The sequence below is a fragment of the Polyergus mexicanus genome, unplaced genomic scaffold, assembly GCF_030449975.1.
Source record: "Polyergus mexicanus isolate NDT 795.1 unplaced genomic scaffold, iyPolMexi1.0 SCAF_22, whole genome shotgun sequence".
NCBI classification, from domain to species: domain Eukaryota; kingdom Metazoa; phylum Arthropoda; class Insecta; order Hymenoptera; family Formicidae; genus Polyergus; species Polyergus mexicanus.
Genome location: NW_027223342.1, coordinates 3,150,388 through 3,178,280, shown reverse-complemented (window position 1 = coordinate 3,178,280; position 27,893 = coordinate 3,150,388). Strand labels below are relative to the sequence as shown.

General features: G+C 34.6%; 1 protein-coding gene across 1 annotated transcript in view; it reads right to left on the bottom strand.

The window, feature by feature from the left end:
* LOC138942208 (uncharacterized) overlaps positions 1–27,389 on the bottom strand; it is a 30,445-nt gene extending 3,056 nt beyond the window's left edge. Inside the window, exons 1-6 of the mRNA XM_070312257.1 lie at positions 26,787–27,389; positions 13,058–13,282; positions 11,680–12,257; positions 2,240–2,420; positions 1,514–1,648; positions 632–1,124 (exon numbers count right to left, since the gene is read on the bottom strand). Coding sequence (XP_070168358.1) covers positions 632–1,124; positions 1,514–1,648; positions 2,240–2,420; positions 11,680–12,257; positions 13,058–13,280 — 1,610 coding nt within the window. The 5' untranslated portion in view covers positions 13,281–13,282; positions 26,787–27,389. The remainder of the gene's footprint in view (positions 1–631; positions 1,125–1,513; positions 1,649–2,239; positions 2,421–11,679; positions 12,258–13,057; positions 13,283–26,786) is intronic.
* Positions 27,390–27,893: the final 504 nt, after the last annotated feature.

Below are 27,893 nucleotides of genomic sequence, written 5' to 3'. Positions count from 1 at the left end.
AATAAAACTAGATCGAGTTTATTCATTTCAGATAATTACACGAGGAGCAACATGTCACACCATCGCCATCGAACTATGCTATTTTCGAACACGCTACGTGCAGAGGCTCGTATTGAAAAAAAAAAATCTTAATATCCATGATTTAAAAATGCTGACGTACTGTTTATCAATAAAAACATATATAAAGAAGAAATCAATTTCTGATAGTTTTCAAAAAAATTCCTCAAAATTATCAATTTTTCATATTGTTAGAATAGAGCCGTTAATACGTATTATATTTATAAGATATATTAGGAATTATAAGATATTTTTTAAAAATAATTTGTGTTAGTATTAAAAATATTAATTGAAAATCATGTCGACGAATATATTTTGACGTTCATCCTATATATTAGAATTGATGAAAGAAAGGCTGCGCTTGACACGAATGTAGGTCATGTCTTGTGTACGATGCACGTCGAAACGCGCATTTTGAATAATTTATAAGAAACTTGGCACGTCTCACTTTCTATTCCGCACTCTTCTGCTGTACATATCGTGACGACGGCTTAATGGCACCGGTAAAAGTGAAGGTGTACGCGAAAAGGTGTGCGCACTTTGCAAAGTCGATCAGTTCGAAAGCGATAGATACCTGGCGTGATCGAAGCTTTGATTCCTGCGCAGAAGGTTTCTAGGATAATGCTGATCCTGAAAACCGTTCTCCAGCCCGGCGATCAGACTCTCGAGGCCCAGGACGCTCCTCGCGTGCCGCCTGAACGATTCCTCGCGAATTTCGTTCTTGGTGACCTGGTGTTTCCAATTGCTCGCGGGGTCCTCGAGCTGCACCAGATTCTCCATATTCTGCCCAAAAACATCGGTGCTGCCGATCTTTCTACGATTACCGGCGAGCTCGTGCAAACTCTCATTCGGTCGTCTGCTATTATGATGCTGCTGCTGCTGCTGTTGCGATTCCGCCGGGTTCCTCTTCGACGACGGCTCGGGAATCTTGTCCTGACGCGGCTCGAAGGTCGAACTCGTCAAAGACGACAATTCCGCCGGCAGGGACGCGTAGTTGCCGTCCTCGTTCACGGGTTGCGTCCTGGGATAGTGCTGCTGAATTCCCATGTTGATCGTACTGGTTTTTCCTGGGAATAAAATCGATCACGCGAATCTTTTTATCGGGAGGAAAGAAGAGAGGGGGTGGAGGAAGGGGACACACTTGACTCGTCAAAGTCAATAATGGAAGGGAAACTGTCGCGATTCGTGAAAGGGTCGCTTTCGGGGATATCAAAACATTTTCACATTACAATGACCTGATAATATCCGATATACACTCGGTATGGCGGGTGATGGTGGTGGATTAGACACGCGGTTACGAGCGCGAGAGATGGTTTCCCCTCAGACTTTCTAACATAACGAGGCGGCGCGAAACTCGCAATTAACGATATATAAGCCGGGAGGGAAAACTATCGGTCGATCGAAACATTTTAAGCATCGTTAAATCCCGCTGACATCCGCTCGCTCGCTCGCTCACCTCTGTTCTGATGGCTGTGCAACCGTCCGTAGAGGCTTCCGTTGGTCAGGGGGAACTTTAGCCCGTGATTCAGATTCAATTGTAGCTTGTACTCGGTGTCCTGTTCGAAGTGTCGAAATTTACCGTCTATACCGCCTGAAAGAGAGATTCCAGGAAAATTCTGTTAAATAGAAAAATTTTCTTCCGATATCTTCTTCGATCGCGACAGATGAAAAAGTTTAATAAATGAAAGAAAAGTATATAATTTTCTGAAAAATTCAATTTTAAAACAATTATTGAGATTGTGTCGCTGTATTTCGATAGATTTTACTTTTCAATATCGAATTGATGTAGATGAGGAAAATTAGAAAGTGTTGCGAGAGAAGCAAAGTCACGTTGATCCGATGAAGAAGATTGTTGGATTGTGGGAGAATTACACGTGAAATCGCGTAAATTGCTGCGTACATTTTGCAACAAAATGAAAACACGACCCTTGCGAATCGCTCGTACGCGCGTGGTTAACGAGAAAAATTGCCGGGCAGGAACCACGATTATTACACGGTGGGCGTCTTACTTTCCCACGCGTGGCTCAGCGATGTGTGTTTGCTTAAACGAAAGAATGAAAATCGCCGTGTCCTCGTGCACGTTACGACACGCGACATAGTTTGAGCGAGATCTTCTGCTTCCGCGATGGGAGGAAAAAAAAAAAAAAGAAGAAGAAGAAAAATATAAGAAAACGATACGAACCGTGCGATAGCCTTCTCACGTGATCCTGCTTCGTGTACACCTTGGCCACGTATCGGCAGAACATCTTGTCGAAGAGAGCCAGGAAAACTGGAAGCAGGGTGTCCTTCATCAACGGGAGCCACGTGGCCAGATTCTGGGGCGTGCAAAAGTTCTTCAGCAGGCTCGGTCTGATGGAGATAATCTAGGAAGTTGCGTCGTCTAATTAATTTCATATCCCTCTGATTAATTTTCTGTGAAGCTAATTCTCGATCGAATTCATATACATTCATCAATTTTATAATATAATGTAATAACGTGTATATTATACATAGACTATCATATCTAGTATAATATCTTGATCATCGATTACGCTGAAACGTTTAATAACGCCCATCGAGCGCGGTAATCATTAAACGAATCTTTCCATTATACGGTTGAATACATATAAAGTAAAAAACGGTAAATATCCCGGCAATATTTGTTGCGAGCACCGTTTATAATGCAACGTAATGCAACGTCTGAGTATCTTAAATCGTCGCGGACTTTTTCCTCGCGCTAATAAATTTCACCAGAAATCGTGTCAAGAGAAGATACTGTGTTCAGAAATCAGGTCCAGCTTTCGCCGCAGAAGGATCCTAATCGCGTATATGTCGAATGTTCGAATTGGGTCGATTACACGCGACTAATCGTGCGATGCGCGCGTAGAAAATAAAGAATCGCGAAAGGAAAGAGCCGAAAGAGTTTATTGTGCCGGTATCATCTTCGCAAAAAATGTGAATCGAGAGAGAGAGAGAGAGAGAAAAAAAGAAAAAATAGAAACTACTTTCGATTTTAATCACGAATTCGTGCGGTGAAAATATCCGCGGTCGCGCTTTCAAAACTACACGCACGATACGCAATTTTACGTGAGCTGTACGCGTACGTATAAGTATGCGAATTGCGTCGTATCGTCGATTATTATAACGTCGTTCAAAAGTACACGAGCGTTTGGTGATATATCCTGAATCATCGATATGCGCCAGGTCTCTTTTGTTGCATGCTTTTGAGAAAATCTTTCATTTAAAAACTGTAGAAATTTTTTCAATCGTGGCAATCGTGATATCTTACTTTCAGATGATTACGAGCAAGTTTTCGCGTAAAAGATAACATTTCGTTCAATATTTTTTATTTGTAATATAAATGTTTAGTTTACATAATTATAAAGTTATGTAATACTGTATTAAAGGCCCAGCCTACTTTAATGGGTGCAAAATATCCATCTTTTTATATTTTTCGAAAGTACAATATGTGTAAAATGATACCTTTCAAATTTTATTAAAAGATTCACAAAGTTGACAGTGTTACGAGGTTAGGATAGCGCGCGAATTTTTAAATGGGCCTGCAAAATTTTAAACGCGTCTTTCTCGAAACATTATTTTCAAACTTGGTCTAACCGATAACTTAAAAATTAATGGATCGAATGATCTTAATTTTTTTTTAATGAAAATGAAAGAGAAAAGTTTTTTTAGGAATTTTAAATTCAATTAGAATTAAAAAAAAAAATTAATGTTTAATATTTTTCTGATTTTCAAGAAATGAAAAAAATTCAGCAAAATTTAAATATTTAACTTTAAGATGACACTACTTTGTTATTTCCATTTCTTTTTTCTAACGAAATTAGGTTCGGTACCTCATAAATATCCTAGGAATAAAACTAGAAGGAATTTATTCATTTCAGACAGTTACATGAGAAGCAGCAAATCACATTGTCATATGTATCGAACAAAAAAAGTTAAATATCTGTGATTTAAAAATACTGATGTACTGCTTAAACATCATTGAAAAACATATGTAAACCGCGAGGAAAAAATTAATTTTTAATATTCATAAAAAAAAGTCCCTACAAATTATCAATTTTTCATACCGCTAGAGTAGACTGGGCGTTTAAATTTATATACACTCATCAGTTTTATAATATCATACATAACGTAATGATATTGTAATATATAAATTTTACATATAAATTATACTTATGAATTTTTGAGATGTACAAGTAATTGCGCGAAAAGAGATTGCAAAATATATATGTCTAGAGATAGAGTTAATATATGTCTAGAGATTGGAAAGTGTTTCGCTTTCAAGATATTAGGTGTACAACTTTCCTTCCGCCGTTTTCCTATAGATGGCTTTAGCGGTAAGTAGCGGTCAAAATAAATAGATCATAGACGTCATGCGATAAACTTGGGCATCTGTCGACATAACCCCATAGAAACATTAGTCGATTTGTGTCTGCATCATAAAGTTATTCTCGATTGAAAATGTCAGTTTACGAGCCAAATTCTCGTCATTTGCGGGAGGTTTTAATTTTCTGCTTCAATATGAAGAAATCTGCGGCTGAGGCTCATCGAATGCTCTCAAATACTTATGGTGAAGCCACTATTAGTGAAAGAACGTGTCGTGAGTAATGGTTTCAACGCTTCAAGAACGGTGATTTTCACGTCGAAGACCGGCATAGCGGTGGAAGAGAGAAGGTTTTCGAACATGCAGAATTGGAGGCATTACTTAATGAAGACTCGAGTCAAAGTCAAAAAGAATTGGCACGATCATTGGGTGTGACTCAACAAGCAATTTCAAAATGCCTCAAAGACATGAGAATGATTTCGGAAAAAAAAACGGCGGAAGCAAAGTTGTACCATATACCTAATAATTGTACGCGTTTACATGTGTTTATTTGGACAAATAACTATTATTGGACGCTATTTTGGACAAATTTCTAAATCGAGATAATTAAAATATCGTTAATTATCGTAAAGGAAGGCCTTTTTTTCAGTTTGCTTTGCCTCGCACTGTATATTTTCCTCTCGCCCGTGCAAGCGGTATAAGCGTAATACCGTAAATGCGGTAGTACTTGATTACGTGAGTAACGGGCGGTCTGATCCGTGATATGAAATCGAAACTAGTTGTATATACCTTAATTAGAGAATAGAGCGGCACTCTCTATCTATATAATACGCCCTGTGCACGCGTATCATACATATGTGTGCAAGGTGCATACGCAACTCTCGATCCCGTCTCTCTCTCTCTCTCTCTCTCTCTCTCTCTCTCTCTCTCTCTCTCTCTTTCTCTTGAACGTATATATCTCGCTTCGGTTGGCGCGCGTTAGTTGCCACAATCATAAATTTTCTGTTGTATTTCACTTCCTTTGATTAATTCCCTTGATTTCTATCAATAGGTCTACAAAACTTTAAACAAACGCATTCTTCTCGAAACATTGTTTTCAAAGTTCATGTGACGGATATCTTAAGAATTAATGGATCGAATAAATTTAATTCTTTTTCAAATAACAAAAAATACTTTTCTGGGGGGAAAACTGAAGTTAATAAGAATCAGAAAATTAATATTTAATATTTTTCTGACCTTCAAATAATGAAAAAAATTTAGCAAAATTGAAATATCTATATTTAAAATGACGCCTTTTTATTATTTTTCAATTTTCTCTAATGATATTAGATTCAGTATCTCATAAATATCCTATAGACTAAAACTAGATCGAGTTTAGTCAATTCACGTATGCGCGTGAATTTATTTTCACAAAAACTCATGTCTCATATAATTGTTATATACAGGAAGTAGCGATAAAAAAATTTTAAATTATCCATTTTGTATGATCGAATTGATGCAATAGTACTTTATTAGACCTTCTTGTATAATTTATCTCCTTATTAAATATATATATATCTTGGTTTCGTTATATGTCTTAATATTTCTAATTTTTTCACTTTACTCTCACTTTGTAAATTAATTTATTTTGATATCAAAAATATCGTTTCGAATAAATGTTACATTTCTTCTTTCTCTCCTTTTCTTTCGTATTATGTTCTCTCACTCCATTTTTACAATTTATTTCCCGATCCATGAATTTCTCCATCGCTGATTCCAGCATTACTAACTCGCGCTGAATTCCGAACAAGCGTTTTACTTTAATTGCTGCTAAAAAAAAAAAACGTCGGACACGCTCTTCGCGTCTGTTTAAAAGTGCGATCGGCGCCGATTTGGATCGATTTGGAACATCGATAATAATTGCCTAATGTGCGAGAAATCATCGGCACAAAGATTTCTCAACAATTGCGAATTTCGGACTGAAAGATAGACGAGATCTGTCTTTAAAATGATGTGTAAAAAAAAGATGCCGAAGGAAACGTCAAAATATTTTTTTTGCGCGATTCTGTAATTAAAATCAGTATATATCGGCGATCTTAATTCAATCGTTAGACGAAAACACAAACCGGTGTAACGGCCGTCACGCTGTTTGCGCATGAGGAGAACGGTGTTTATTTCGACGAACGGTGTTTTCCGATGATTATTTCTCGACGAGCCACGCTACGCGAGCACAAGAGCTCGAATCGTTTTATTGCATAATCGTCTACGTAGCCCTCGTCAATCGGAGAAACGCGATGATTCATAAAATTCTTGATATAAGATATATTTATCGGCAACGAATTACAGCGAATAATGCATTTGACGTATTTCGATCTTAAGGGCTTATACCCGTATTCATAATCCTTCCTTATTTTAAGGACGGAGGAAGCCTCCATGAAGGATTCCTTGAATCTGCAAGGCCACCTTGTTTCATAGATGGACCTCGAGTCTCCCTTTCAGAAGGAAGGAATATTTTAGGGATTTTTAGTGACCGACTGGAGGCAGCACCGTTTTATGCTGCCTGCAACTAATTTCATATAATACATATGAAAACTTTTTCGTATCTTCAAAAAATTCCACGGGATTTTCCCAATCGCGAATGTATCTTTTCGGAATCCGCCACAGAATCCGATTCTCTGGATTTTCGTCTTCAAATCCATCGTCAGAATCATTTAAAATTCATTGTCCATTATCCCTTTTTTCTTTATACACTTTCAGTTTGAGAGCGCGACAATAAATAACCACAAAACCACAAATGTAACGAAACTAACTTTTGGAGGTTATATTTGGTTATATTCTGCGTATCGTCTGCTAAAAAGGTCGCATCCACGCCTCAAGGAAGCTCGTGACCTTCCTTGAGATAAGGGAGCCAACAAGATTCCTTGTTCGGTCAAGGAAAGTTTATGAAACGTGGAACGAGGAACAAGGAATCTTTATTCCTCAAGGACGGACTATGAATACGGGTATTAGTTTACTCTAACAATATGAAAAATTGATGATTTTTATGAATCTTTTTGAGGATATTAGAAATCGATCTTTTCAGTGTTTTACATATGTTTTTACTAATATATAAACAATGCGTTAGTATTTTTAAATCATGGATATTTAGCTTTTTTTTTTTTTTTTTTTCCCGAGAATGCATGGTTCAACAGTGTGACTAATATTAATACTGCCTCTCGTATAATTGTCTGAATTGACTAAACTCGATCTAGTTTTAGTCTATAAGATATTTATGAGATACTGAATCTAATTTCATTAGAGAAAATTGAAAAATAATAAAATGGCGTCATTTTAAAAATAGATATTTCAATTTTGCTAAATTTTTTTCATTATTTGAAGGTCAGAAAAATATTAAATATTAATTTTCTGATTCTTATTAACTTCAGTTTTCCCCCCAAAAAAGTATTTTTTGTTATTTGAAAAAGAATTAAATTTATTCGATCCATTAATTCTTAAGATATCCGTCACACGAACTTTGAAAAACAGTGTTTCGAGAAAAATGCGTTTGTTTAAAGTTTCGTAGACCTATTTCAAGATCCGCACGCCATTCTAATCAAAATGTTATGACGTGGTCGATTTTGCAAATTTTTTTATAAAATACATTATACTTTCAGGAAATATTAAAAAAAAAAAAAAAAATTGATCTTCGTTTTGATTCTCTAAAATAGACTGGCCCCTTAACGTTTGTATGTCGCGACTTTTCTTTAAGCGAGATCGCGTACGCCTACTTAACGGTAATTTAATTGATCATTTTTGTACACGATGTAAACTGTATGCGTCGTGCGTGTAACACGCCGCGATCATTAATATTAATGAGAGGTCATGGGAGTTTCTCTCTAGACTTATGTGGGATGGTCGATTCCTAATTCGGCGCGCCGATTAAGGTCGTCGTCCGAATTAAGATCGCGCTTTCGAATTTTGCTTTATATCGAGTCGACCCTTTTTTTTTCCCGTTCGATTCCTTGGCTCCTGAGAAAGCGAGGAGCTTACTTTCTCGAGCAGCGAAATTTACGAGAGCGAAGGGCCTCTTTCTCGCTTCCGGATAGCTCTCCAACGAGCTCGCATCCGGCTCGCGCTCGCTCGAGCGCGAGAATCCTCTCGGCTATGATGTAATTGTATTGATGTAATTGCTGTGACGGGACGACCCCGGACAATTCGCTCAAGCACCGCGTCGGATTCGAGATAAAACTTTCAGGGGCAGTTCATTTCACAGAGAGTAAAGATAAGAGAAGAAAGATAATAAGCAAGACTTTTACAGAGACTCTTTTATGCATAAAAGCATAAGATATATGATATTTTTATATTATTTTAATTTTTTTGATATTTTAATATTTTTATTTCATTTTTTTTAAGATACATTTTTTTATTGTCTCTTTGTGTTGTGGTCTATATATATTTTATTAAAAAAATATATTTCTCAAAATTATGCTTCGGACGTATAATATCGAATAATGTTACTAACGTGAAATTCAATCTTAAAACTTAACAAATATTAATAACCAATGTGGCGAACCTAACCTGTCTGAAAAAAGCTTGCGGAATATCTTGTTTTTTTGCCATATTGAGAAGCATAATTCAGGACGGCGCAACAAGCTGGGTATCTCGGTCACTTTTAACTATGTAACATTGTTACGGCTGGCTTGACGAGCATAATTTCGAGAATATTGCGAAATATCCCCTGTATATCGCGACGTTCGTGCAAAAAAAGAAAGATTTTAGGTCAAAAAAAAAACAGAGTTCGGTCTAGCCGTGATTGCGAAATGTTTAATAGATCTCGCGTTTTTTTTTAACGTCCCTTCGACAAGTCTCAACCGCGAATCAACGATTATCGTCGTCGTCGCCGATTTATCGTGGATTTGAAAGTAATAATTATAATTAAGACAATCGCGGGCCGCTCTCAACAATGTTGGGCGATTGACGATTTTTCATATAAACTAGCAACCGATTTCGCAACTCAGATCATTGACTTGGATCGTAATGAGATTATGCTAATGATCGAAATGATCTTCCGCAAACATGTTTCTTATTTCGTTGCATTAACACACCTAAATATCTAAAAAATAAAGCAAGATTGAAAGAAATGTTTCAAACAAAAGTTGTTCGGTTCTAAGGGGATCATAAAATGGCGCCATTGGTTTGACCTTGGATAGAGGCGCTTCGAAGATTTCAATGTCCATTTTGTTTTTTAAAATGGAAACACCCCAATTTTTTTTACATGAATCGATTCCTTGCAATATTCTGCATAAAAAGTTATAGGGATATGATGGCCAAAAGTTTAACAGTTTACGAGATATTTTATACTTTACGCGACAAGCATTTATAATATGTTTTTTTCAATTGTTAAGATGACTTTGTTAAACATTCATCAATCTCTTATTAAACGTATTCAAAAGTGTATTGACGTTGATGGTGATCGTTCTGAGCATTTAATAAAATAAAATTTATTTCTTAAAATTAATTGTATTATTTTCTTTACACCAATTGATATCTCTCATTTTTTTGTGCTTAAAATATTAAGGTAACATTATCGCAAAACAAATAATTTTATGAGATATCTCATAGTTTATGTAAAATTATGTCGAAATAAAGTAATAAAATAAAGTATAAAACATCTCGTAAATTATTAAACTTTTGGCCATCATACCCCTATAACTTTTTATGCAGAATATTGCAAGGAATCAATTTATGTAAAAAAATTGCGGTATTTCCATTTAAGAAAACAAGATAGACATTGAAATCTACGAAGCACCTATACCCAAGATTAAACTAATGGCACCATTTTATGACCCCTTTAGAACCGAACAACTTTCGTCTGAAACATTTCTTTCTATCTTGCTTTATTTTTTAGATATTTAGGTGTCAATATAAATGTCCCACCCTGTATACATATACAGGGTGTCTTAAAACCTCCGTACAATATTTTAATAGCGTATTGTAGAGGCGAAATGGAGTCAAAAATCTTAATACAAAAATATCGAAGCTACAATAGTTTTTGAATTATAAATGATCAAAATTTGCCAATAATATTGCGTAGAATTCGCGCTCTCAGGCTCGTAACTACATTTGCACACGTTCTGATCTGTCATCTGTTATTGCTGACAGATAAAATAAATAAATTGATTTCCATAAAACTTTTTCGCGTGATCAAAACAAAAATAAACTTCATTTCATAAATGTATGAAAATATTAAATTTATATTTCTATTTAAATATAATAATCGATCAACCATTTAAATTATTATTTAAGAAAAAATTAAATATTTTACGTACAATATTAATATCAGCTGACCATTGTACATAATATTTATACACATAAGAAACAATAAAATCAGCTGTGCAGTAAAAATCAATATTATTCGATTTATAAAATCAATAATAGATGACAGAGATCAGTACGTGTGTATGTGTAGTTACGGATGTGAGCGCGGAGCTCTACGCGATATCATTGGCAAACTTTGATCGCTTATAACTCAAAAACTATTGTAACCTCAAAATTTTTGTATTAGACTTTTTGACTTTATTTTATCTCTAGAATACACTATTAAAGTATTGTACGGAGGTTGTGAGACACCTTGTATATATATATATATATATATATATATATGGTATATACACATATATATAATTCCTTACAAATTGATATATATATATATATATATATATACACAGGGTGTCCCATTTTAAAAGTTCCACCCTCATAACTTTTCAGGATCAACGTTTGAAGGAAAACGATAAAAGTTGTAGGGAACAAAGGAGGCTATCTAATAGTGATCTTGGATTTGACATTAAAGATCATTTTCAAGGTCATTTGAAGGTCAACTTCCGTTTTTTAAATAGAACCTCCTATTTTTCATTACATATTCTTGTAGCTTATCTCGAGAGCTTTTCAAAACACTATAATAAAGTATTTTTTCATTAAGTACTTTTTAAGTTATTTTAAACGCTAATATAATCTTTAAAATCTTCATAAGTTATATATTAGTAAAGGATTTACTGAAAAAAAAGAGGAATGAGAAAAATAATTTGGAGCACTTTATATAATAATTAAATTTTTCGCTTTTCTTGGGAAATACTCGAGTAATAGCGTGCACAAATATGAGCTTTATGTCAGTAGCGTGCAATCATTTTAATTCATCGCAGATTCAGTAATGCGGAAACTGATTTTACGCGCTACTGATGTGATGTCACGATTGTGCTATCGAATCCATTGAATGAATTCACAGAGAAAATAATGAAAATAAAAGAAAAGTAATAATAAATCAAAACAATTGATAAAATAATTACCAGGATAGGTAAGTGCTCGAAGATGTAGCAGACGAAAAGTATGCTGTAGACGGTGGATCTGCCGCTCGCCTCGTCTACCTGCACCCTCTTCTTCCTTAAGCATGCCCTGCTGTTAGTCGAGCCACTGGTGCACGAACCACTCGAGGGATCCCAGTGCTGCGGATGACACTCGAACGCGCCCGAAGAATTCTTCGAGCTCGCCTCCGACAGGTCCGAAACCGATTTGAGCAGTTCGGAGGTTGGCGATTGGCAGACGTTCCTGAAGATCGCGACTAGCACGGCGAGGAGAGACGTAAGGGTCAGCAGACCCCTCAGTGAATTGACAAAAATCCCATATTTATAGGAGATCTCGTGGGCTAGGAAGACACAAATTTCCGGCTCGAAGTTGAGGACACCGGTGACGCCGATACAGGCGCTGATGACGCTCAGACTGACGAGATGGTACTTGAGATGATTCTTGGTGAGATTGACAGCGTTATCGCGGCTGCTAATCGCCGCGAATACGGCGATCGACGTCAGGGTTAACTCCTGGAGGATGCTCGACGAGTTTAGCACCCATACCAATGTCGAGCATAATTCTGCGACAACACGAAGAAGAATCGATGAGTTACGCGGTTTGATCGTGAATCTTTGTCGGGCAAGTCAATCTGTTTTGCTAAATTAATTTTCGTGACACATAATCACGATGATATCTTTCGTATTAAATTGAAATTGGTAAACAGGATATCTACCCCTTGAAACAACATAGCAAAATCTAGAATTCTCAGGAATTTTTTGTATCTAAAAAATTCGGAGAGTTTTCATGAAATTTTATTGCGACCCGGAAAATTTTTTGAAAAATTTCTTTTTCTCAATAATTTTGATCTTACATTGAAACAGTCAGCGGGCCAAGTTAATTATATGTTTTAAATATGTTATAAATATATATATATATATATATATATATATATATATATATATATATTTATATAATTTATATATACAGTTTTAACAAAATATTGAAACACAGTATATATTCTTTATTATAGTAATTTTTCAATCATAAGAAAATGAAAATTTTATACACGTCAAAAATGTTTATCTTACGATGCATTCAGTTTTTTTTCCAGTATATTTACAAATGTAATACTTGAAATCTAAGAGGCTCTATGCTTTTCTTTCTACTATGAGCGAAAAAATATTAAAAACGCATACAATAAAGAGACTTATTTTAGAAAGTTGCATCTAAAAAATCTCTAAAAAGATTTTCTTTAACTACTCTTGGAATATTTTGAACAAAAAAAAAATCGGAAGATCAAGAATTTTCAGGAAATTTTTTACAAGATTTGTATAAACATTCTGCTAAAAAAAAAATATATATATATATGATTATAGTTACCTCCAAAGTGATTCGCTGGACGAATTAAGGTGAGAATCGCATACAGCAGCAATCCTAATTGATGCGCGAGACTTTGAGAGAGAATCGCGACTGTCAACACGTCGATTCTTCTTTTCGCGGATGATGATTGATTCTGGTAGATCAATAGGGACCATGACAACAGCAGAATGCATATTGGTGAACCTACGCACGTGGCTAGCCATTCGCCCACCTCGCTTCGCATCTCTGCGGGGGAAAAACAAAAGCCGTCCACATTATTCAATCAATGATTAATTACGCAGTAATTATGCCTTGGATAATTTTATGCTGGTTGGTTAAGTAAAAGTATCGTTGTGCCATTAAAACATTTTTAGGAGAGAGAGGGAAAATCTCCTACGCTGAGAAAAAAAAAAAATTATTAACTTGACTAATACCCGTATTCATAGTCCTTCCTTATTTTAAGGACGGAGGAAGCCTCCATGAAGGATTCCTTGAATCTGCAAGGCCATCTTGTTTCATAGATGGACCTCGAGTCTCCCTTTCAGAAGGAAGGAATATTTTAGGGATTTTTAGTGACCGACTAGAAGCAGCACCGTTTTATGCTGCCTGCAACTAATTTCATATAATACATATGAAAACTTTTTCGTATCTTCAAAAAATTCCACGAGATTTTCCCAATCGCGAATGTATCTTTTCGGAATCCGCCACAGAATCCGATTCTTTGGATTTTCGTCTTCAAATCCATCGTCAGAATCATTTAAAAATTCATTGTCCATTATCTCTTTTTCCTTTATACACTTTCAGTTTGAGAGCGCGACAACAAATAACCACAAAACCACAAATGTAACGAAACTAACTTTTGGAGGTTATATTTGATTATATTCTGTGTATCGTCTGCTAAAAAGGTCGCATCACTCCTCAAGGAAGCTCGTGACCTTCCTTGAGATAAGGGAGCCAATAAGATTCCTTGTTCGGTCAAGGAAAGTTTACGAAACGTGGAACGAGGAACAAGGAATCCTTATTCCTCAAGGACGGACTATGAATACGGGTATTTATCCGTTCAACTAATTATTATTTTTAAAATTGAAATATTTAAGTATTTAAATATTCAAATATACGTCATCTTAGATTTAATATGTCGTATTTGACTTAAATATCTAAATATTTCAATGTAAAAAAGTGATAATTAGTTGAACGGATTTAGTCAAGTTAATAAATTTTTTTCAGTACTGGCAAATTCAAAAAATTAAGAAATTAAACTTGTCGAAAGAAGCATTTTTTTTCTCTATAAAATTGTTCTATTCGTCTCTTTTGATTTGCGAAAAATAAAAAATGATAAATAGCCCAATTCTTACCGATTGATTTTGAGGTCAGGTCTTAGAATGAATTTTGAATAACAAACAAAAATAGAGCGTGTCACCTTCATCAAGATACTTTATATATGTATATTCCCAAAGTTTCCTAATATTTTTCATTTTTGAATCGAGATTTTTTTCCTTTGCGAGCCAGCATTTTGACGGTAAGAATCTTCTATTGTACATGCGACCGAGGGAGACTACGACGACGAGGACAATCCGCATGGAATCTCTCTCGCGGTTGTCCTCCATCGCAGAATATGAAGCAGGACGAGTTCCCAGTGAGAGTGGTGTGTGTGATGTCCTAATCTCGATGAAAGCTCGCGTCTTGGCAATTAGCGCGCCGTGTCGAATTATTATATCCGCGCGCCAAGAGACAAGCGAATTATTGTTAATCAACGACAATGGCAGTTGAGTCATTAACGCGAAGAAGGAAACGCAGCGCGATATACGAATGTCGTAGGGGGACCGTGTCGAGTGGGGATGCAACGTTTTCACATGACATATCTCCTTTCCCCCCCATTCTCATTCCTTTGTGACTCTCTCTCTTTTTCGCTACCTATTGGAGTTCGCTTTACGCAGAACCGAGATCTTGAAGAGATTGCATGAAAATACCAAATGATTAATCTTAGACAATTGACTGCTAGACTAACTACAAATTTTATAATCATTTTTTTTTCTTGAAAAAAAAAAACCAAAAAATTTTTAATATTCTTCAATATTTTCTTGCTTAAATCAAGTCTTCAATTAATAATCTACTGTCAATTTTTATGTTACAATTATATCTTTCTCAAGAGGCTAAAATTTTTAGAAAAAATCTGTAAACGTACGCCGCATGTGTTCAATCTAGAGATGTAAAAAAACTGTTAAATTTTTTTTTAATAATAAAAAAATGTTGAAAAAATGTTTTTTTATTGAAAGAAAAATAATTTATTTTTCATTATTTTTTAAATATAATATTATCTTTCTTCATATTTATTTGTTAATATGTAAAATAAAAAAACTAAAATTCTTATGTCTTTAACTTATCTTTTTTTTTAAAAGTAGTTTTAACATGGATTAATAAAACTTTTGTGGCAAATTAATGTAATACATAATTGTAAACATTTTATAAACTGAAAACTAATTCTTTTATTTTTTTATTTTATGAAAACAATTCGAATGGGGTTACAATTTTAATAAGATTTTTGTGGTTAAAAAAATATCACAATATAATTTAAATAATTTTCAATTAGATGTATAATAAAAATTTTTGTTATGCATCTATAATTGAAAGATATTTAAATCATATCGTGTTTGGTATCATTTTAACAACAAAAATCTTATTAATCTATTAAAATTGCTTTTAAAAAGATAAAATAAAAAATAAAGGGATTAGTTTCTTAATTTATAAAATATTTATATTCGTGAATTACGAATGAATGGATGTAAGAAATTTCGATAATCTTTAACGATAGTAAAATTGTTAAAAGTACATAATATGAAAAAAAGTACATATAGTTAAAAAAAAAAAAGAAAAAAGCGAGGTTTATTGTTTTTTCGCAAAAATACTTATTACTTTAAAAAAATAATTTAATTTTTTTTTATTTAGATCTTTAACTCAATCAATTATTTTTTATTCCAAAAGTAAAAGATAAATATTTTCTCTATTTTATTCTTGTATTAAGTTTAAGCGTATTTTCCATCTCTCTTTATCCAATGCTTCTCATATTGTACAATGTTGGGGCAACTTTCTATTCCGCGCAGCGTTGACGTCGCGGTCTAATTTATCGTTCAAGTCAATTCGTGTCCGCGTGCAGCGAATTTCGCTTCCGTTTCGCGAAATCGCGAGGAATGATCCTCTTTGTCGACATCGAACATTGGATCCTTATCGAAGTTACGCGCCAGATACGGACGCAGGAAAAGAAAGACGCACCCCTTTGATCGCGTAACGATACGTGGCGTCTTTCGAACATATGTTTTTTTGCATATAAGCCACAAGCGATTGCACGTTTAATTTAATATAATATCACGATAAAAGTTGATTATATATTTTGAAATTAATTGTACACCATACAAATCAATAATAAATAAACAAATAAATAAATAATAAATATCATGATTGAAGTTGATTTTTTTCATTGTCTTTCGTCGTACATTACGTGATTATCAAGATAAAAATTTCTTACGTTGCGATTATATGTCTATAAAAGAAAATAAGAGAGAAATACGCCGTCGGTTTTCTTTAAAAAAAAAAAAAAAAAAAAAAAAAAGTACTTTTACGCAGGGGCTTGTCAAAAACGCATAAAATTTTATGTGTTTGAGAAAAATAGTAAATATAATAAATATATATCTTTTTATTTTCCTATGCGCGTATACACATTTCCGAATGTCTGCGGGTCGCGTGCCTTCGTTTCTTTCTCTTGCGACGCTCGCACTTTCACATCCGAACAAAATCTACGCATTCCGTTCTCGGCCGACGCGTAAAGGTTTTTGCTGTTCACGCTATAAGTACAATCGTATGTTTTCCTCTGGCGCCAATTGGATAATCGATGATAATGACAAACGCGCCAAATAAAAAAAATTAGAAACTTGCACATTACTCCCACACCATTTTATTTCGCTCACAAAATTCCTCAGAGCAAACGAGTTTTTCAATTTTGGCCCCCTTAAAGAGGAAGCTTTGCGAGCGAAATAAAAAGATAAAGAATTATCGGTGCAATTTCGACCCGATATAAAGTTGATATAAAGAAATTTATATTGTATTTTTAAAAAATTTTAAATTAAAATACAAAATTTTATAAAAAGAATAAATCCTTTCGCCAATTCAATATCAACCATCATTTAATGATATTCAGTTCGACGTTAAAAAATTTAGCCCAATATTTCAAAATTTGCGGAAGTTAGAGCGTGCACAGGCATTATTTGAAAAATTGGAACTGCCTTAAAATCTAAAACTTTGTATGAATTTTTATAAAAGTGAGAATAAATAAGATGTTGTACTATTTTGTGCCAAATTGCAGCACTTTAATTCAAACAGTTCTTGAATTATAGACGTTTGAATTTTCCATCAATCCGTATATACACACACACACACACACACATACACATACGTATAGGGGAAAGTAGGGTAAAACCTAGTACATTTTCGAATTTGTCTTTCTACCAAAAATTGGAGAATAAAAAACATTTTGCCCACCGTTAGTAGTCTTTAGTGTGCCTTAAACTATGAGAAAATAAGACTAGTTGCCGAAAAAAAAATTTTTGTTTACAAAGAATAACAAGATTTTGTGGAGAAGTCAAAGTACCCGGTTTTGTCTTACCGGTAGGGTAAAACCGTGTATCCCATTTGAAAATATGCAAAACACCGTGTAATTACAAAATTTAGATTTATTTTAAAATCAAAATACAATGTAAAGATGTATTTTATTGACAAAAGTCACAAATAAAAATATCCTTTCGTTCAATATTGCTGCAGGATTACTTTATTTAACTTTTTAAACTTTAAAGATCTCAAAAAGTTTCTTTTTTTAGTGTTTTATTTTTCTGAGTGTTAAGTCTCGTTTCCAACTGCTTTTCGTAGGGAGACAAAGGTCAGGATAACAGTTCTCCCTCTTTTCATTACGTGAAATATGTAAGTACCCGGTTTTGACCCAACACAAGGAAAGTAACAAATACGGCGGTTGTATATTGCCGATCAAAACTATTATGATATACTCTCTAATGTGTATAGAATGCAACGCTGCATTTACCGAAACAAATGCTCTATATAAAAAAAGTGCACAACGACTTGATTCTTGCCTGGATATTGATCTTTTGGGGGCTAAAAACTTTGAACTTCTATTTAAGAAGACATATCGTGTGCATAGAGGTACAGTTCGTTTTAAAATAATGATGGCGTCAATCTACAACTAATAATACAAGTTAGCCATAGATAGCAGCATTTATTACGAGAAAGCAGGAGTACCCGGTTTGACCCGCCTACCCAGTTTTACCCAACTTCCCCAACTATACATACGGACATTTAAAAAAAATGTAATTTTTCGATGTTTCGAAATATTATATTGAACACATTGGCATAAAAAAGGGGGGAAAAAATTTTGTCATGAAAACGAAGCTTTCTCTATGAGGAAGCAATAATCAACAGAATGTGTCAACGGGATGAAAAATATATTTCGCTATTCAAATTTCAAGCGTAGTAACCAGAGTTTTCAAACTCGGCAGATAGTAATAATTGCATTATTACGCAATTATCTCGTTGATCTGTTTTAAGCTTGATACGAATGTTCCTGCGCTAATTTGTCAAAAGTCAATTAGCTACAGATTTTTTCGAAAGTTTTTACACATTTTTTTCTAAGAATCTTGGCTCCTCTTAAGAGGAGCATAATTATAAATAACATAAGAATTGATCGTAGATTATTAATTGAAGACTTGACCTAACGATAAGCAAAAAAATATTAAAGAATATTAAGAATTTTTTCTTTTTTCGGAAAAAAAAAAGATAGAATTTACCGTCAATTTATCAGTTAATTCTACATATGCATACAGAGTATATATTCCAAACCAATAAAGAAATACATGAAGATGCTTTTTTGATTTTCGAGAATTACATTTCTAGAAAAAATAAATTTTAATAAAACAGTAATAAAAAAAACAGCAAGTTTATTGCTTAATTTAATCTCGAGTGCTTGAAAGAAATGCAAATTTGATTGTTTGTAAGTTAAAAATAAAAGTTTCTCTGAAGATTTTATTTACGGAAAAATTGTGTTTCTACTTTTCGAATTTAAATAATGTATTATTACTCAGACAGCACAAAACATCCTCAGGATCATCCTGAATATGTCCAGGACGGTTCAGGACATTTTTAGGATGTTTTAAGATATTATTATAAATATATTTATAAAAATTTAATATGCATACATAATTATTTTTAGTTGTGTCGGCTATTTAATATAATTTAGAAATCTTAAGTATTATAATAAGTATTAATGTCCTATAAATGTCCACTGGATAACCCCTGGATGTCTGTAGGATATATCTGTCCTGTCTATTATATTGGATGTCTTTTGGATTTCCAGAGGACATATATATGTGTAATTAATTGTTAACATTAATTTTGTTTAATATTAATAATTGAATTTGATGCGCATATTTTCATATATCCAAAATTATGATTTATTTAATATTTCATGAGAAATGTTACTGTTCGCAACATTTCAAAAACTTTACAAACAATAGTATTCAACCGCTAGTTCGTTTGTTTACCGCTATGCGACACGCGAACTCGTATTTGAGATTTGGTCATGAGAATTATATAAAGCTTGCAAAGAGCAACTGACAGGAAATTACAAATGTAATTATTTTCTATCAGTTCAATTTCTGATGCAATCCCAACATAGGGATTTCAGATATTGGATTGTTTAGAAAATATTACACAACTTAAATCCGGGAGCCAAACCTAAAATATTCATGTACAGCACGAAAGCCTCAAATATTAAAGAACGGTGAACTATTTTTAATATTAAATTTTTAATATTGGCAGTAAACAACAAAACATAATTTTAATTTATATTTAAATTTCAAAATTTGCTCCTTGAAACACACGAAAAATATCCCTAACATATCCTATAAAAATCCTTAGGATGTTCCACAGGATCTCCCTGGATTCTCCAGAGATTAATATACGGTTATCATTTACTCTTCCTCAGGACATCCAGAGGAGATCTGAGGATTACAATGGGATATCCTGAGGATATCCTACATGTATGTCCTGGATGCCCTTTGGACGTCCTAAGGACATCCTTGTGCTGTCTGGGTAAGATTCTAAGACACTCGTGTATATCATCATCGCAGCGAAATCGTCTTTTATTTCTTATGCTAAATCGATTGCGCGAGCGAAAGAAACCGAGTTAATTTTCTCGCTAATGTAATAACAGTGTCTCCCTAGAAAACTAGTCTAACAATTCCACATGACTATTATATTCGCGATAATTCGTATAATTGACCGGTCGTCGGTTTGTTTCCGCGCTTTTGCGCGGCGGATGTGGATTATCCCGGGAGAGAAAAGGCGTCCGCGCGAAGGAAGGCGTGGGTGAATCTCTCGTGTTTTACGAGGCGCCGCTATAAAAGCCGACCCGATCAAGTCTTGTTCTTTAAACATACGGTAAAATTAGAAACGCCAAGTTTACGCGATTTGTCCATCGCGCTACCGTTACTCTTCGGATTAAAATCACTCTGCGAACGCGCGATGTCAGACATGTTCGGTGCATTAGTAGAAGGCTTGATCGTTTGTGCCGCAGCTCGAACAAAACCGAACGGCGGATTTAATGCCGAACAGTATACAAACGGATATCTTCTTTAAATTTGCATTATTTATGTAAAAAGTGAAATTATACAGAGTAGAAAATACCGTATACAGCAAAGATAACAAATTATAGAAATAAATAATTATAAAATAATAACTATAAATACCGGGTGTTTCAAAAGTGGAACTGTTCAAGGGGTAATTAGGGATTCAAGAAACAAGAAAAAAAGTTGGTATGAACGTAAGTCTGGAAGTGCCTTGTTTTCGAGTTATCATCATTTTTATGTTGAAATTTTAAATTGTTTTGATTTAGAATTTTTTTTTTTTTTTGTCAAAATTGAAAGGAGAGGTTTTTATGAGTTTTATAACATAATTAAAGTCAAATAAAAGTTGCGGGCTACTTTAACACTATCCAGAATAAAAAAAAAACAAAAAACAAAAAATATAAATAAAATAAATAAATACAAAACCATCCTTTTCTTCAATTTTGACAAAAAGATTAGAAAGCAAAGCAATTTGAAATTTCAATATAGAAATGTCGATAACTCGAAAACAACTTATTCCCGGACTTATGTTCATATTATATTAGGTGTACAACTTTGCTTCCGCCGTTTTCCTATAGATGGCTTTAGCGGTAAGTAGTGGTCGAAATAAATAGATCATAGACGTCATGCGATAAACTTGGGCATCTGTCAACATAACCCCATAGAAACATTAGTCGATTTGTGTCCGCATCATAAAGTTATTCTCGATTGAAAATGTCAGTTTACGAGCCAAATTCTCGTCATTTGCGGGAGGTTTTAATTTTCTGCTTCAATATGGAGAAATATGCAGGTGAGGCTCATCGAATGCTCTCAAATACTTATGGTGAAGCCGCTATTAGTGAAAGAACGTGTCGTGAGTGATGGTTTCAACGCTTCAAGAACGGTGATTTTCACGTCGAAGACCGGCATAGCGGTGGAAGAGAAAAGGTTTTCAAAGATGCAGAATTGGAGGCATTACTTAATGAAGACTCGAGTCAAAGTCAAAAAGAGGGAGAAAGTAGTGGCCAGCGATGGACAATACTTTGAATCATAACTGTATAACCAGTTTTTTACAATAAAGCCTCGAATTTCGGAAAAAAACCAGCGGAAGCAAAGTTGTACACCTAATATATTCTTTTTCTTGTTTATGGGGCACCATAACTCCACTTTAAAAACACCCTATATAATTATACAATAACAATAACCATTGAATTTCAAGGTTCTCGTACATATATAAGTATAATTTTAAATATTTGGATTTTTCGAGCAGTTACCATATGATTTCATAAAGGTACTCGTGACAATTTTATATATATAAAATGTTCAAAATTTTTCAAATTTTGTACCTGCAGTTTTTTGCGATAGATGTTAAATACGAAATGACAAAGTGAGTTGCTTTCTAGTTTCGCGTAAAACGTTTTGCGCGACTCGGGGTTAAAGGTGGATGCGCATCAAGGTGTGTCTATCGTAAGATGCATTCCACGCATTAGATCTACAAGGTCTGACTCTTCAGTGGGAGGCGTGTCTCCGATTAGGCTGGAATGTCGGAAGGTGTTAGTGGTGGACCGAGACCGGAAAAACGACTCGTGGAGGTGAACCTGAATCGTCGAGATTGATGCTGCTCGTCCTGCGGACCGGTACCCGACCTTGTTTCGGTGGAACCGGACCAGTTTCGCCGATAACATTGCCGCAGAGAAGAATGGTCCCGGCACAGAATCCTACGCGGTCCAGAATCCACTGTTACGAGCGCGGTTTAAAACGTTACAGAACTATTCATCTGCATTTTCCTCACGTATTCAATTTCGCGAACGCGCGCGCATTCAGGGTATCTACTCAAATCTTGTAACGATAATTTTCTAATTTTCGGGATTTTTTTGTTCAAAATTCCAGATAAAAAGAATCTTTTTAAAGATTTTTTGAGATCGTGTGCAATTTTTTTTTTTTTTTTTTTTTCTAATGCTTCTCATTCATATGAAGGAAAAGTAAGAAACCACAAGTTTCAAGTACTAGATTTGAAAATATACTAAAAAAATGAATAGCCTTTGTAAGATAAACATTTTTCACTCGCATAACATTTTTTTTTAATTAAAAATTACAAAAAATAATTAAAAAATATCTACTGCATATTCTATATTCTATTAAGGCATTGAATATATTTATAATATATTTTAAATATAATATAATACACAACTTGGCCAAGGTGGATTGCTGATTGCTTACAATATAAGAATAGAAATATCAAAGAAAGAAAATCTTTTTTTTTTCTCCGAATTCAAATAAAATTCCATCAGAAAATTCCTGATTTTTTCAAATATAAAAAAAAGATCTCTGAAAATTCCAGACTATTCATGTTATTCTAGAGAATAGACACCCTGATGTTACCATCACATCTCAATATCGGAACTCTGTTTTCGCTATTCGGTTTTTTTTAAAGATGGAGAATTTTTGTATAATATAATTAAATTTAATAGATATCACTAGCAAATGTCTCAAGTGGCTTAATAAACAATAATATGTAAAGTATCTTCCAAATATTATCGCTATCCTGTATTTTAATTTTAATCCGTTGAATAATATACAGGCCTCGATTACCCAAAGTTTAATCTTCTCTGAAAATCGATGCATCTTTTGAACGTTTAAATTTGAGGGAAGCTGACTTCATATTCGTCAAAAGACCCAGTGATTTGAACGCACGCAACAGCGGGAGTACGCTCGAATGGCGATGATGATCATCGCGCTGACGTTACAAGTTGTACACTTACGAAAATAGACGGACGAACGGCGGAATTACGCTCGTCATGATTATGACCTTCGTTCAATTAGCACGACAAGCTGGTACCGGAGCGCCCACGTGAAAATGATCCATCGTGTCACAACTATTGTCCTCGGTTAGACCTAGGCTCTAACTCGGTCATGTGAAACTTTAACACAATCATAATAAACCCCCGCCTACTATCCGCGCCTCCTCCTTTTCCCGGCTCTCTCTCTCTCTCTCTCTCTCTTTCCGTCTCCTACTCTCGTCAGGAATCCGAAAGAATGTTGGCGACCTCCACCTTGAGATTGCATTTCGGTCGTGCCGAGACCACCTTCCGAGCAGGTAGGACATTGACAGTGGAAACCTTTCTGTGAAATTCCTGATTTCGGAGATTACGAATTCTTCACGTAGAATACGTCGTTTCCTTTTGCCTTGTTTCCCACGACGAAAGCTGGGAAGGATTTGGTCGAAAATTTTTTTCAAAGAAAGAGCAAGTCTTTTTATACTCCTTCGCGTATCTTAAAGATTCGAAGATCTTAACAAGAGATATTTGAAATTTATTTTTACTCTCACGATCAATCCTTAATATCGGAAATTTAATTTCTGAAGATATTTGCTGTGGATGAAAATAAACGGGCAGGAGACATAAAATTCTATGATCGAGGCGAATTAGATCTTTCTAAATCGAGTCTTGGCACGGACACCGTTTGCACCCGGTTACTGCATCGCCGTTCCAAGTAGGTTACGAATACGAGCGTGCTTTGAGAAAGTAACAGACACCGTCCAACTGTCGTTCCGCTCGCCACGATTAGGCGCATACATTCGCTGAGATATGATAAAAATTTTTTTTTTTCACACCACACAAATATATAGTAAGTTTAAGTGTTTGCACTCAGTTAGTGTTTTAAATTATAGAGTTATACAAAATTTTGAATTTTTTTTTTTTTTTTAAATGTCCATATAGACAATTTAATTTTTTTAAATGGAGTAATATATCTATTTCTCTAAGATATTTTATGACAAATTTGATAATACGCGGTAAAATAAGATTTTCAATATTAGTCGTTCATAAGATAATTTATTAATTATATAAAAATCGATTATTTAAAAACACACTCCGTTATTATTATTTAAACAAATTTTATTATTTAAAAAAATGACTGAAACCGTATACATTTAAATCAAATACATTGTAAAACTGTATCCAAGATACATCTCTCTCGCGACGGAAAATAAAATATATTTCTCGTAGAAAATAAATTAGAAAAATATCGATATCGTTATACTTTTCCTAAAGAAAAATCGATTTCAAACTCGGCGAATATTGAAAAAATCTGCAACGATCGATTTTGTTTTTACACACCATTTGTTTAAAATTTTATTTTTATCTCTCTCTTTCTCTCTTTTTTTTTTTTCCTTGGACGAAGCAAATATTTCTGATACTCTGCTCGTGTTAAATTCCTAGAGTTGGTCGAATCTTTTACGTGATTTTGAGGCCAGAGAAGTACGGGTTTTACGGATCGCAAAGATTCTGATTGTCGATTGCTCGATATAATATCGATTTACGATGCGAAGGGAGAGAGAGAGAAAGGGAATGCAAACTCTATTTTTATAATTACATTTGCTATAAATATATCGATGCCATATAATGACAGGTGCGATTAAAAACTGACGCGCGGATAATGCGAAATCGCACGTTGTGCAACAAGAACAAGCCCGTGTTGCACGCGGCTTGAATTCCGATGCAAATTCACGGGATTACGCGCTCGCAAAATTATACGTCTGCCGCGATCGCGATCGCGTAGAAATACACACGCACACAATTGTAGATATATATTATTCCCCCGCGGAGATGGAGCGGATATTAGCGTGAAATTGCGGTACTTGAGCGATGCAGCGATCTTGGACGGCGTGTATCTGATTGAGGGCTGCATTTACATTGTTATGCTCATTGAGCAAATTAATGCGCCGTCCATAATACGATGCAAGGACGCGAGGAAGACACGTCCTTGACGTTCCGCCGTGTCTCCAAGTCGGAAATGAGAAAAGAAGAGATTAGAAGCGATATATATATATATATATATATATATATATATATATACCCAGACAGCACAAAACATCCTCAGGATCATCCCGAATATGTCCAGGACGGTTCAGGACATTTATAGGATGTTTTAAGATATTATTATAAATATATTTATAAAAGTTTAATATGCATACATAGTTATTTTTAGTTGTGTCGGCTATTTTATATAATTTAGAAATCTTAAGTATTATAATAAGTATTAATGTCCTATAAATGTCCACTGGATAACCCCTGGATGTCCCTAGGATATATCTGCCCTGTCTATTATATTGGATGTCTTTTGGATTTCCAGAGGACATATACATGTGCAATTAATTGTTAACGTTAATTTCGTTTAATATTAATAATTGAATTTGATGCCCACATTTTCATATATCAAAAATTATTATTTATTTAATATTTCATGAGAAATGTTACTGTTCGCAACATTTCAAAAACTTTACAAACAATAGTATTCAACCGCTAGTTCGTTTGTTTACCGCTATGCGACACGCGAATTCGTATTTGAGATTTGGTCATGAGAATTATATAAAGCTTGCAAAGAGCAACTGACAGGAAATTACAAATGTAATTATTTTCTATCAGTTCAATTTCTAATGCAATCCCAACATAGGGAATTCAGATATTGGATTGTTTAGAAAATATTACACAACTCAAACCCGGGAGCCAAACCTAAAATATTCATGTACAGCACGAAAGCCTCAAATATTAAAGAACGGTGAACTATTTTTAATATTAGATTTTTAATATTGGCAGTAAATAATAAAACATAATTTTAATTTATATTTAAATTTTAAAATTTGCTCCTTGAAACACACGAAAAATATCCCTAACATATCCTATAAAAATCCTTAGGATGTTCCACAGGATCTCCCTGGATTCTCCAGAGGTTAATATACGGCTATCGTTTACTCTTCCTCGGGACATCCAGAGGAGATCTGAGGATTACAATGGGATATCCTGAGGATATCCTACATGTATGTCCTGGATGCCCTTTGGACGTCCTAAGGACATCCTTGTGCTGTCTGGGTATATATATATAAATCACGCGTGCGATTTTTCAAAGCGTGTCTCAGCTAAAAATTCGGAATCTGAGGAATGATCCGTGCACAATTTGCATTTGCACAACTGGAATGCGCAGATTCTCAACGGGGGTCTAATTTTGTGGGTCGCAGCATAATGTGAATGTATCTCGTATGTTCGTTCGTTCTTTATTGCCACTCGCCTCGTTTTCTGTGTTTCACTTACTGTCGATTGTCAATGATTACGCGGGACCAACGTGGAATGTCGCATCGCTAGGATGAGCCTGTGAGATGCGGGATGTCCTGACACTTCCGATGTTCTCGCTTCGAGGTATCCGGGTCCTCTTTACATTATGCATAAAACGCCGCTCCTCCGTTTTCTCATTCGCTACGTATTTTCAGATCGACCCGCGTATTCGGCTGTGACGAGCAGCAGCTGTAGAGGCCGTAAACCCAAAGTGTCCTCGCTTGGGTTCGGCGAACGGGAGCACCGTTTTAGCACGCTCGGCACATCGGTCACGAAATTTTTTTTTTTTTTTTTTCGGTTCAAAATTCAAATCCAATTTTTTAAATCCGTGGAACTAAATTAATAATCAAAAACACTGTTGGCTTTTTGAAATAATCACTAATTCACAAAATTTATTACGATCGTGACGGAAGAAAAAAAAAATGTGAAATGTCACAATATTTATAAAAGATTTTTAGACACTTGTGCGTTCCGGTCGCATATAAAAGGAATACTGACAATAAGTGATCGAGTCCGAACGTGACGGAGAACGCGGCCAATACTATCGCGAGAAAGCCCGGAGCGGGACTGACTGGCGGCCAGGATCCATTTGGGTCAGCGGCACAACGTAGTATACCAAAAGATTGCTTCTCGACTATACTATCTGTTACAACCGCGGAGTGAAGGTGCTATGCTACGTGCGATATAACGGAGTTATATCTTCGCCGTTCGGTTTTTCTTCCGGTTTTGCATTTCATTCGACATCTTCCTCGGATTATCCACGCGCGAAAGGCGTCCAAAGATGCAAATTACTCCACCTTATTTTTGGGTATGTGAATACAAGTACAAATACATTCTCGTCTTTTTATGTATAATTTCTTTTCCGCATAGATGTGTGTATATTTTTATAATTTCTTTATTAAAATTGCAATAACATTTATATGGTCATATAATATATGATTGAATAATTTTAATCAACATTAAAGAGAGCGAAGAATTATTGTCCAATGTGCGTGCTGCAAAATACTCATATTAATCGATAAAAACTTATTTGAAGGAATTTTTGTGTAGTAATTAATATATGAATATATAAATAAATAATAATTG